Genomic DNA, 13,834 nt, shown 5'->3' with positions numbered 1-13,834 from the left:
ATCCCACCACTCACTACCCTTTCTAATCTGCCCACCTCCCACGCTTCTCATGCCACAAGCATCTTTTGCGCAAGTCATCACTGCTTCCCTAAATACATTCCATTCCTCCCCCACTCCCCTTATGTCCTTTGTTCTCACCTTTTTCCATTCTGTACATATATAAATATATATGTACAAGCATTACCAGTTCATGGTGTTTAGGTTTGGCATCATGCCTGTCAAAATTTTTATTATATGGACAAGAAAGGGAACTGTTTAAAAATTTTGCCAACTACAAAGCTATCCAGTTTGTATAGACCTTCACTAATATTAATTTTACAATTCTTTGAAAAATTAATTATCGAAAATTAAATGATATTTCTCAAGGTAAATGAGTTACAGTTAATAACTAAATTAGTGTTACACCAGTCAACACAATTTGAATCTTGCCCAGTTCTTATACTATTTTAATGTTGCTTAAGTCTAACATAAAGACCCTTACCAGTCTACCCAACACAAAACATATTACAGATTTTACAAAGGATTCTGAAAACAGCCTGCACAATTTTCTGTTGAGTTTTTGATTATGATATTCTTTATAGTACTGATGTTGCTAATGGTTACATTTACATTAAAGGATTTTAAGCAACCTGGGAAGTAATGTAAAAATATCATGAATGGGAGAACTAAAAGATTCTTGGTATCAAGGTAGGTTTGGGTTTAACTCTATAAAATGATTTCTTTGCCAATGTAAGGGATTTATCAATGAAAGATCTAGGATATTTTAACCTGGATCCAAAAGAATATATCTTCTCAAACTCAGCATCAATAAATTCCAGACTGCATATAAGTAATGCCCTAACGAACATGGACCAGAATGATGACAGTTTAACTCTGTCATGTTAATAATGAATATATGAACAAACAGTGGTGGGTGTTCTGTATATGCTAAACTTAGTTTCTAACCCTAAGGATCATGTAATCTAAAAGTGGTAACATACAATTATTTTCACTTCCACAGTAAAGTTGACAGAAGGTACTAAATTGTTAAATTGCCTTAGAGGGTAAAATATCCCTTAGTAAATTTGTTTCAAAGAATCCCATGTAAAGATTACTTAATACTAGTGAAAGAAGGTTATCCACTGCCATACCAAACTTCTGAGCATAATAATATTCTCCGTTAAATTGAAATACAAAATTTTATCACCATCTGTGTTGTCCTCAATTTTTCACTGTGGTTCAGCACCCTTAATTCAGGTATCATCTTGGTTGCTTTTCTCTGGACATTTCAATACATGTAATTACCTATTTGTACATCAGATGGAGAAAGTTTTACACTCATGGGCCATCATCTCTAGTACTTTCTGTATCATTTAAGAAACTTTTAAACCTTTGTAAATTGCCAGTATTCAGTTTCCTAGCTTAGACCATCCCTAGCATTCCATACCCTCTTTACAATAAACCAATTCCTTGGATCTCATTGCTAAATAACAGGTTATTGAAAATCTAATATAGTAAACAAATATAGATTTACCTAAGGTGGACCTCATCTTGGTTGTAGCCAACATTAACCATAACTATAAACTAAAGCTGAATAAGGAACACCATTGAAATGATCAAAGGGGCTTAAGCTTTTGACTGATATGGTTTTGCCTTAAAAGTATCAAATCAATCTAATAATACTCCCAATATATTAATACTGTGTTTTCTGAAAAACTGATTGGCCAAAGGACACTTGCAAAGGCTGATCAGAATTAACAACTAAAAACTCAAACGAAAGTATTTGTTCAGAGTAAAACCTTTTACATTCTCATTTAAAGTGAAGTAAAATTAAAAGCTTGTTGAGTTTTTAGAAGCCATGTATACTGTGAGCACAGCCAATGTACATATTTACCCACCTGTAACGTATACACTCTAGTTATGCCAAGGCTCTTTTCTATACCATCTGGTAGGTAAGGATCATAGAAAGTAACGTTGAACCCAAAAGCTTTCGCTCTTACTGCCACTGCCAGTCCAATACGACCTATGGCAAATAAAGTGATTAGTAGCACTCTTATGCAAAAAAATTATCTAACTAAATGGTTATCTCACCATCTGTATTCTTTTACTATACAGCTGAAGGGTCTATGCATAATTTCCTTTAAACACCTTAGGAACTGCTTTTTTTCAACATGCTTCCCAAAACCAATGCCTCTTTGGTATAAATATTACCTTATTCCATATTGTGTTCTTGTATCTTACTAAAAAGTTTATATTGCCACTAGCTTCAAGTGAAGTGTTTTAGATAACTGGGAGTGGATTTGGCAGCAGATGGAACCGTGGAAGCGGAAATGAGTCACAAGGTGGGGGAGAGTGCGAAAGTTCTGGGAGTGTTGAAAAATGTGTGGAAGGTGAGAACATTATCTCAGAAAGCAAAAATGGCTATGTTTGAAGGAATAGTGTTTCCAACAATGTTATACAGTTGCGAGGAGTGGGCTATAGATAAAGTTGGGCGGAGGAGGGTGGATGTCTTGGAAATGAGATGTTTGAGGTCAATGTGTGGTGTGAGGAGGTTTGATCGAGTAAGTAATGAAGGGGTAAGAGAGGTGTGTGGCAATAAAAAGTGTGGTTGAGAGAGCAGAAGAGGGTGTTTTGAAATGGTTTGGTCACATGGAGAGAATGAGAAAGGAAAGATTGACAAAGAGGATATATGTGTCAGAGGTGGAGGGAACGAAAAATGGGAGACCAAATTGGAGATGGAAAGATGGAGTGAAAAAGATTTTGAGTGATCGGGGCCTGAACATGCAGGAGGGTGAAAAGCGTGCAAGGAATAGAGTGAATTGGAACGATGTGGTATACCGGGGTCGACGTGCTGTCAATGGATTGAACCAGGGCATGTGAAGCGTCTAGGGTAAACCATGGAAAGTTCTGTGGGGCCTGGATGTGGAAAGGGAGCTGTGGTTTCAGTGCATTATTACATGACAGCTAGAGACTGAGTGTGAACGAATGGGGCCTTTGTTGTCTTTTCCTAGCCCTACCTCGCACACATGAGGGGGGAGGGGGTTGTTATTCCATGTGTAGTAAGGTGGCGATGGGAATAAATAAAGGCAGACTATGAATTATGTACATGTGTATATATGTATATGTCTGTATGTGTATATATATATGTGTACATTGAGATGTATAGGTATGTATATTTGCGTGTGTGGACGTGTTCGTACATACATGTGTATATGGGTGGGTTGGGCCATTCTTTCGTCTGTTTCCTTGCGCTACCTCGCTAACGCGGGAGACAGCGACAAAGCAAAATAAATAAATAATATATATATCTTTCTTTTTCTTTCATACTATTCGCCATTTTCCGCATTAGCGAGGTAGCATTAAGAACAGAGGACTGGGCCTCTGAGGGAATATTCTCACCTGGCCCCCATCTCTGTTCCCTCTTTTGGAAAATTAAAAAAAACCAGAGGGGAGGATTTCCAGCCCCCTGCTCCCTTCCCTTTTAGTCACCTTCTACAACACACAGGGAAGACATGGGAAGTATTCTTTTTCCCTATACTCATGCGTACACATGGGGGGGAGTGTTTCCTATGTGGCAGGGTGGCGAAAGAAATGGATGAAGGCAGCAGGTATGAATATGTAAATGTGTATATATGTATGTGTCTGTGTATGTATACATACGTATATGTTGAAATTCATATGTATATGTGCATTTATTCCTATGAGTCCACAGGAAAAATGAAACATGAAAAGTTCCCAAGTGCACTTTCGTGTAATAATCACATCATCAGGGGAGACACAAGAGAGAAATATAACAGTCAGTTGATATACATCGAAGAGACGAAGCTAGGACGCCATTTGGTAAACATTTGAATCAATCAAATGTTTACCAAATGGCGTCCTAGCTTCGTCTCTTCGATGTATATCAACTGACTGTTATATTTCTCTCTTGTGTCTCCCCTGATGATGTGATTATCACACGAAAGTGCACTTGGGAACTTTTCGTGTTTCATTTTCCCCGTGGACTCATTGGAATATCTTGATCATGCGCAAAATTGTGATCCTTTCCAATGTGCATTTATGTATATGAGTGTATAAGAGTGGTTGGGCCATTCTTCATCTGTTTCCTCGTGCTACCTCGCTGATGCAGGAAACAGTGATTAAGTATAATAAATATGATAATGTAATAGTTCCAATGGTGTTGCATGGTGCAACATATGGACCCTACGTAACAAAAAAGTATGGAAGAGGGTAGATGTATTAGAAATAAAATGCTTGATGACAAGAATTAGTATGAAAAGGGTTGAGTGAATATGAAATGATCGGGGAAGAAAAAGGTATGGCAATAATAAGGGTATGCATGAAAGAAAAGAGGAGGTTGTTCTTAAATAACTTTGGACAAATGAAAAGGATGAGAGGGGAGAGCCTAAGATAATATACACACTGAAAGTGTTGGGAACAAAAAGAAGGGGGAAACCAAGAAGGAGATGGAGGGATAGAGTGAAGTGAAGCCATGCAGTATATAGGAGGCAATATGCAAACACTGGACCAGAGAATTTTGCAGGGTTATACCACACACAACCTTAATAATTATACTTCTCTTCTGCATGCATGATAGAATTGTATCATTACTGCCCATACCACATAATGAGCTGCAATACTCACCGAGACCAACAATACCAAGTGTGTCATCACGTATTCGAGCACATCCCTGCGCTGCCTCGCGGACCTGGTTAAGATAATAATTACTTGTAAATAGTTATCTCACACATGATTTTTGTTGAAGAGAAAAAAAAGAATCCTTGATTTCAGGTCTTTCTGAATCTAAGCTGAATTAAGCAGCACTGCCAACAGAAACTTCTTAAACAGAATGCCCCACAGAAAATAAGCTAAAACTGAACTGTAGGGTTAACATCTTTTGGATCCTTTTGTCTCTTGTTTTAAAAAATGCTTTACTTTAATATTTATGAAGTCCATTTGTGAAATGAACAGTGAATATGGGTCGTAAACAAAGCTTCTGCTAAGTTCATATTTCACAGCTCTAACTGGGAAAGCCAGAGCATGGCAGAACCTTAGTGTGCGGCTCATAATCACTGTTCATCACAAGTCTATCATCACACCTCCCACACCTGCTCGGGACCCGTAAATTTCTTTCCCTCGCGAACCATGTTGGCCAACCAGTATGTGCGACGATAAAGGTTTAGAATCAGGCACATGGTGGTGTCTGCAACCTCTTCCACGCCATAACCTGGGACGTTGCATACAGCAATGCTCAACTCTCCTGCAGCCTGTCAAAAATAAGCATTAAGTTAAGATGTGTAGTATATTAAAAACCTCTATGTATAACAGCTTAACAAAATGATAGCAATTGCCAATAACATAAGAACAACTGGTATGTATTAAAAAATTCAAAAAGAATGTTTGAAGATAAATACACATCAACTGCCATTTCTTAAGAGTATCTAGACTATCTAGCACACTCCAATGATCCAACTCCTACTATTTAAATTCTCTCTTCTACAGTCTAACATAGAAGTATAGAAGTGTTAAACTCATCAAGAAATAAATGAAAATATCAGTAAACAGCACTCTAATTCAGGAAAGAGTGCCTTTTTAACGTTTTCACGAAAGCAGCCTTAATCATCCACTGTGCAGGATATCCACTTATAATCTACAAAATATCTCCATGTTTGTCACTGTAATCAACAATTTATATGAAATTAACTTGGTTAAACACTGCTTACAGCTACTACACAGCCTTTAACTTACACCTGGAGTTGTCATCTGACGTCTTCTACCCCCACAGCTCAGGCTAGGCCCTGGCTGGGCCCAAGCTGTTGTGTTGGAACACTGGTCAATTAAGCTGTGGGAAGCAGCAGGCCCACATAACCCACATTATTAGCTAGTCTGGTACACAATGTAAATACTCATCTAAATCCTTCTTGAATTCTCTACTGTGCAAAGGCATTTCTCACGGTTAGAGCAATGTGGTGAATAAGACAGTCTTGGGCCCAGTCATTATGGTCTTTTCTCTTTTTGTGCCTATTTTGCCTTTTGATTTTACGAAAAATATTTCAGCCTTACATGACTGCCATGCCAAGAGGGATTTACATGTGTGTAGGTAGGGGATCATGCCATCTAGGGTTTTCCAAGTTAACTGACAATGTACCTCTCCTGTCTCTGCTCCACATACAGTCACCCAGAAAATTCCAAGGTGGGAGGACCCCCTGCTCCCCCAACATGCCCACCCCACTCCCCTTTCTGCTACACAGCATAAACTATCATGTTTACACATATCACTCGACTGTGATAAGTGATTTCAAACATAACATTGGAGTTAGACTCAATCTAGAAAAAGGGTAGAGGAAATTGAAACTGGAAGATGATACAATTGGTAAAGTATATGAATGAGTTATATGTTAATGGTATACTATATTTGTGCACCTTGCTTAGGTTTAAATATCTATGATGCACTTGGTTTAAACGGCTAACATTGCTTAATTTTTTTCTTCATATTTCAAATACTGTTAATATTCATCAGGTGGGGGAGAAAATTCTTTCAAAGCTGTCTAAACTGAAAGGTTAAGATGACATGTGGTTTCTCCCTCCAGACAAGTATATTACTATCAATCCATCATCTTTAATTCCACTCCTATTTAAAAAGGAGCAATATCAAACCTCTTTCATACTCTTATCTATTATCTATGCATTTCTCCAATGATTTCTTTACACCACATACCTTTCCTGCTTATTCTTTTAATTCCGATTTCCCAATTCCTATTATACTAATAAGCAACTTTTTCTACTTTTCTAAGGTTGTATCTAAGGAATGTAAGGACTGGGATAAGTTCTCCCACATGCACCTCCCATTCCTCAAAGCCATTATTGCAACATCAATTCTTCTATAATTCATGTATTTCCATATAATAACTCTTCTGTAATTCATGTACTTCCATATAAGTTATTTCACTGGTCAAGCACACACACACATACTAGAGATGTGGTACAATTTTCAACATAATCAGAGGTAAGATCATCTAAGGTATACATCCACTTACCAAACGTCCAACTAATTATAAGCCCACACGTCCATGTTCAACACTATCACAAACTTTTCTCCTTTGTCCAGACCTCATCAAACTCAGAAAAGAACTCTGGAAAAACTTAACTGGAGAGCCAATCATGAGAGAATAATTCTAACTATCCCAAAACTCTGTTATTGGAAGACTCCAGCAATCAACTTAGAGAGTTATCAACTTGGAAAGAAAAGTTTTTAACTTTAGGAAGCTTTCTGCCAAACTTTCATCAAATGACTAAAACTCCACGACAAGTCGACAACGGCCCCACACTCAGGAGCTGGGTGTGTAGGGAGATCTTTCTATTACGCAGTTTGTTGGGTGGCAAATTATATCTGCCATCATATCACTAAAATGAACCTAAACTTCTTTTACATCTCAACAATAATATTATTGTGGTTAGCTCGCATGATATGCTAACGTAAACCACACTAAAGACATCTGTTTCAACACGAGTTCAAATTTCACAACTTTGCTGCAAAAAATAGTTTTAAAATTTTCTAAACCTTAGACATCAATTACTTTTAACAGAAGTTGTGCAAGTTTACAAAGGACACTCACACAGCTTCATAAATATGTGACAGACATTATAACCATCATAAAATTGATCTATTTATCACCATAAGACAACAATAATGAAGCTTTGTACTTTGTCTTTATGGCACTTCAACCAACAAGCCTAGCTATGCCTGAACTCATGATTTTAATCAGTTTCTTGTAAAGACCTTAACAGTCAAAATGTAATACTCTGTAACCCAAATTTGCACAACAGACATAAATCATCAGCGGTTGGAAAAGAAACACTGATTATGTGATGGCCATTCATGAATATGTACATATCTTAAGGGAACATGAGTTAAGGGACACAAGATTGATAAAATCATTGTCACTCATCAGTCATATGTAGTACACTTCATATCCGGCTGTCTTACTACATTATGGAATACAATAAAATATCCCACACACAAAACGTTGACTGGCGGATCTATAACTTTGCTGTCGCTACCCATAACAATACATACCTCTCAGCAGTCGCATTCTTAGCGTAGTTGAGCTCCCACTGGATATGGAAGGTGATCACTGACTTACTACATATGTACCAATACTGTATATTGAAACTACTTCTTTTGGTGGCCTCAAAATCAATATGCTTTTATATAAATTATGTTTTAACTTCTCAACTGATACAAACAAAAGAGAACTTAATGATGTAAGTTGGTAATCAGTAACTGAAAGATACTTACCTCCACAAAGTATCAGATTCTTGTGGCTACTGGTACTTTATGTATATTCACATCTAAAAAAAATAAATTGTACTACATACATGTACATTAAACCCAATAAAAGTCCACCATAATAGTTGAGTTAAAAACAGAAGTTATATACTATATACACACCTTAACATCAACATTGTCAATGCCACTGCCGATTCTAACAATAACTTTGAGTGCCTTGAATTTTTCAAGATCCTCCTTAGTTAGTGTGATTGTATGCCACATGAGAGCTCCAACAGCCTCATTTAGTACCTGGAAGGAGAAAAGAGCTTAGTCTGATAAATGATTCAAGAATAACTTTAGTATTGATTTGAAAGGACACAAATGATAGTCTAAACAAAATGGAAACATTTTTCATTATATGCAAAACATCTTTCATTATAAACTTTCCCTACTGTATTCAATAAAGATGTAATGTGCTCCATCATCAACTAAAAAGAACAGCATCACAAAAGTACTTACTTTTTCGTGAATCTCCGAGGTGGACTGTGCATCACAAAATGCTACAGTGGCCACATCCTTCAAAATGGGCATTTCTATGGCACAATCTCGCCCATCAAGCAAGGCTACCAGGGGTCGCGCATGCATGCCTGGACCATTGGGGATTGGGGGCCGGATATTATCGATCCGTGGTCGTTTGTTGCTGGCTAACATAGCTGCAGGAACTGATTGTGGTCCTGGGAACTGACGGTCAGCCCCAACTAACCCTGGGGGCTTGTCCATGCACCCCTTTGTGTAGGACGCTGTAAACTGTGCCCCAAAGCACATTATTATCACAGTTTTCAAAAGAACTGCAGAAACATTATATAAATAGTAACTAGATTATGTTATCCCAAGGCAAAAGAAAAACTATACTCAACAATTTCACAGAAACTCTACCATACAACAACACCTATTATGGGTAATACATTTCTCATAATATATATATATATATATATATATATATATATATATATATATATATCTTTCTTTTCTTTCTTTCATACTATTCGCCATTTCCCGCATTAGCGAGGTAGCGTTGAGAACAGAGGACTAGGCCTTTGAGGGAATATCCTCACCTGGTCCCCTTCTCTGTTCCCTCTTTTGGAAAGTTAAAAAAAAAGCAAGAGGGGAGGATTTCCAGCCCCCCGCTCCCTCCCCTTTTAGTCGCCTTCTACGACACGCAGGGAATACCTGGGAAGTATTCTTTCTCCCCTATCCCCAAGGAAAATATATACATATATATATATATATATATATATATATATATATATATATAAATAAATAAATAAATACATGAATACAGTGCAGTGTTCTGATACAATGACTGGATAAAATTTACAGGGTAAAAAGGTGACATCTGATTCTGACACATTAGCTATATGCATTACCTGAGCACTGAGTTCAAAAAAATAAATGTGTTGGAAACAATTGTATACATTCTTTGCTCTCATTCTAAAACTAATTTTCGACTACATATTGGCATACAATACCAGCACATTAAAAAAAAGTTATATTTGTACAGGTGTACATGATGAGAAAAAAACTTGTGAAGGTTACTGCATTTGATCTAGTGTACCACAAAGTCTTTTCAGGACTATGTTTTGGTGTTTTGCATGTACAAGGATATAGAAAAGAGATACTGACTGATAAGGGATGTTTCATTTGCAGCTAGTCTCTGAAGGGCAGAATATGGTAAGCAGCAATATACCCAAAAACAGCTTCCCTTATTAGTTCTTTGAGAACTCTTTGGGTACAGAAATTCATTAAAAAACTCTCAACATACAATATTCTTGAATGCTCTCAAGCCACCCAACTATGTATCTCTCGCAAGAAAGGGACCTAATGAAGTTGAATTTCCTCTCTGTATTGTACGAATAGGTAACAACATACACATACCCATAATAGTCCTGTTCAAGAGAAGGGGTCCCATGAATTTAGATCTTTATCCCCATAACATACCAACAGGTAATTGTACACACACAGTGTGAGGAGGTTAACATTGCAACCTACCAATCTAACAGGTCCAAGTTTGAGTCCTGGACTGGGCAGCCAGCTCACAGCCAATCCAGCTGTTCATCTTCCTCTCTGGGGCTAGTAAATGAATGGGTATCTGGCATAAGCTGGGTATGTATGTGTTATGGTATCTGTAAAATATTAAGAGAAGGGGCAAGACAAGTGTGAAACTTTCCCTGTAACGCACATGTGGTAATCACATGTATTAACCGCACACAGAATCCGACCAGTAAGGAGAACTAAGACCAACCCTCATATTTTGGAGAAAATTCAGATGAACCACATCCTCAGCAAGCCTACAGTAAAAGTTAGGGGAGGGAGGAAATATCAGTGGAGACCCTGAAAGCAGCATTTCAGAAATACATCATTTAACTGCGACAATGAGGTGCAAAAAAGAAATAAACAAAAGACAAAGAAGAGATTCAAACGGAGAAACAGCAGAGAGATGCCTAGCAGAACATGCTATTTTCATTAAATATTTTACAAAAATCAATAACAAAGACAAAGTGAAAAGCTGAGATTACACACAGTAAGATGTGCAGGAAAAAATTATAAAATGTAAATCAATAACGAATCTTTATTACTACCTGGCAACTGTGCACACTCTCAGTAATGCCTGCCTGACTTACTTAAAAATATATCTGATTACTTTTGTTATTCTTAGCACATAAGACTGACAATGAACATTCAACAGCCTTAGTAGTAAATAGGATTAATTTGAAATTTTATGAAAAGTTTCTTGTCACTTTTATGCTGTAAATGTAAATCATAACATCTTTATGAGCCCAAAGTGAAGTAAGGCTACAATTATGAGTAAAAAATGGAGTAATGCAACATCAATCATCATGAAAATACACCTGAAATTAGACTGAAAGAGGTTGGATGAGGGGAGTTTTGATGGTTTAACAATAAGACAAAAATAACAGAGAACAATCAAAGGACAAATCACTTCATGTAAATAAGGAAAATTATTGTTTATAATAGAAAAACTCAATCAAATCTAACAACAAAAGTTGGAAAAATTAATTAATTATGGGATAAAGTCAGAGATCAAGAGAATGGAAAAAATAATCAGGGGACATGAAAAATCAAAGCAAGAGAAGGAATGTAACCAAATAAAAGAAAGTACATTTAGTGGAAAAAATACAGATAAAAAAGTCAAAAGGGACTTCTTTGAATATCCCTGATATAGATCAGTTAAACAAAATGCCCATACAATGACAAAGAACATATTGAAAAACACAGGACTAGGAAAAGGAGCAAATTCTAGGGCTGTGCATTAGAAACAAAGGCAGGTGCACAGAAACAAACATCTGACATGATAAAAGGGACATGTTAGGTTACTATGTGAAGTTATAAAGAGGCTATTTTGGTGACACGAAAAAGAACAACCAGGGATGTATATTGTGCATAGTATTCAGTTCAGTCCAAGTTGGCAAAAAATGGAGACCTTAAAAAAAATTAGCCACAGAGGCTAATGAATTACAATGAATAATTCAACTGATAGGTGAGATGCACCAAAAATAAGGACATCAGTAAAGCTGGAGGCAGAAAGACAAGTTATTAGTTTCTGGACTGGAAAACAGCCATATTTCAGCCAAAGAGGAAACGGTTGGGAAAGAACAAATACTGATAAAAAGACCAACAGAGGCTAAAGATAAGTTAAGTGCAATATTGGAGATAAAAGAAACAATGAGGATATGTACACAAGGTTAAGATACAAGTATTGATTGCCTACAGCCTCGAGGTTTGTGAACAATTTATACTTGGCTAAGAAATAACAAAATGAGGGGGAGAACAGGACAGAAGTAAATAATACAGATAGAAGTTAAGTGCGATATTGGAGATAAAAGAAACAATGAGGATATATACACAAGGTTAAGATACAAGTATTGATTGCCTACAGTCTCGAGGTTCGTGAACAATTTATACTTGGCTAAGAAATAACAAAATGAGGGGGAGAACAGGACAGAAGTAAATAATACAGATAGAAGTAAAAAAAAAATATGAGAATAAAAAAAGGTTAAAACAAGGTAAAGAGCAATAAGCAATGTGGGTGTCACATTGAATTTACTGTATATGAATGAAGAAGGATTAGCCAAACAGAAAAATTTAGTTTAAGAACAGTATTAGGAAAAACAAACAAAGGAACATAACTTATTAAAGAGAGAAGGAAGGGGTTGCCCTCTTATTAAGGGAGAACATTTAAAATTTAAGATATTGATGGATAGCTCATTAAGAAAGTACAAAATGAGAAACATTATTGTAGAGAAGATTTCTAAAGCATTTTGATGATGCTGACAGAAAAAAGGTCTTTGAAAAAGTCAGAGCAACCAGATGACATAAGAAGACTGAACAAGAACCCAGTTAGAAATGTTTTTTACGGAATTCTTTTATATCACCAAAACAGTGGATGAATGAAATAAGCTAACTGATGATATCGTAAATAGCAACAGCATACAAACATTTAGATAGTTGAATGAAAAAAGAAAAATCAAGAGATAGGGACCAATGAGAGAACTTCCTCCCCATGCTGTCAAATAGATATATGCACAAAATGCAAGATGATCTTTGAGACCACTGTCAAAAATTTATAATCCTGGTAAAACAGTATGGTAGAGGATGGGTATGCTAATAATAGAATGCTTGAGGACATTTTGTGAGGAAGGTTGAATGAGTAAGAAATGACAAGGTTAAGAAGGTTAAGAGAAAGATGAGGTAGTAAAAAAGAGTATGGGGTACAGATCTGAAGAGGGTGTGATGAAATCATTTAGACACATGAAGAATATGAGTAGGGAGTGACTGATGAAGAGGGTATCCATTCTAGAAATGGAGGGAACATGAAGAAAGGAGAGAGCAAGGATGAAATGGAAGGATAGAGTGAAAGAAGCTTTGAGTGATTGGGGCCTGAAGATGCATATGGGTTTCGCATGCATGGGATAGAGCACTCTGCATCAAAGTGGTAAACAAGGAGAGAGAGAAGACTGTCAATTAGATGAATTAGGGCACATGAAAGTGGTCAGAGGTAATGCTGGGAAACTTCTGTAGGCCTTGGCTGTGGATAGTGAGTTCTGGTTTTGGTGCATTATTCATGATACCTAGACACTGGATGTAAGCAAATAAGGCCATTCTTCATCTATTCCTGATGCTTCCTCACTGAGCGGGAAATGAAAAACAAGTTAAAAACACTGTGTTGAAATTAAGGGAGTTTTGGGAGTGTAGACAGGAAAGGAAGCATGGGCTAGAACAGGAATCTAGTCTAATGAATACGTAGTAAAGTCTTCAGTGGTCTTCTACACTCACAGCCCAGGCTGAGCCCAAAGTGCTAGGTTGGGTCTGGCACACAAATTCAATACCTTGAATAAGTTCTCTAAGAAAGTTACAGGTTTTACAATATTCATACCAGAATCAACAGATGGGCATCAAATATAGCAGCAAAGAGATGTACTTTATGATGTAAGGGAGGAGGAATGGATTAAATGATGCCATTATAAGGAATTGAAAAAATCACAGAAATAAGCAAGAAAGCAC

General features: G+C 36.8%; 1 protein-coding gene across 16 annotated transcripts in view; it reads right to left on the bottom strand.

Moving 5' to 3' along the window:
- Positions 1-13,834, bottom strand: part of CtBP (C-terminal binding protein) — a 135,992-nt gene that overhangs the window by 33,869 nt on the left and 88,289 nt on the right. For 9 of the 16 annotated variants that reach the window (XM_071675547.1, XM_071675539.1, XM_071675538.1 and 6 more), the window contains 5 exons: positions 8,771-9,058; positions 8,432-8,560; positions 5,088-5,246; positions 4,624-4,687; positions 1,878-2,002 (listed from right to left, as the gene is read on the bottom strand). In XM_071675547.1, the coding sequence (XP_071531648.1) occupies positions 1,878-2,002; positions 4,624-4,687; positions 5,088-5,246; positions 8,432-8,560; positions 8,771-9,031 (738 nt within the window). In that variant the 5' untranslated portion in view covers positions 9,032-9,058. Of the gene's footprint in view, positions 1-1,877; positions 2,003-4,623; positions 4,688-5,078; positions 5,247-8,431; positions 8,561-8,770; positions 9,059-10,300; positions 10,388-13,834 lie in introns of those variants that run through there. The other 7 variants (XM_071675541.1, XM_071675545.1, XM_071675535.1 and 4 more) reach the window with 2 other exon arrangements.

The sequence above is a fragment of the Panulirus ornatus genome, chromosome 21, assembly GCF_036320965.1.
Source record: "Panulirus ornatus isolate Po-2019 chromosome 21, ASM3632096v1, whole genome shotgun sequence".
Taxonomy (NCBI): Eukaryota; Metazoa; Arthropoda; class Malacostraca; order Decapoda; family Palinuridae; genus Panulirus; species Panulirus ornatus.
Note: the sequence above shows the minus strand (reverse complement) of the source record. Positions and strands in the feature narration are given on the sequence as shown.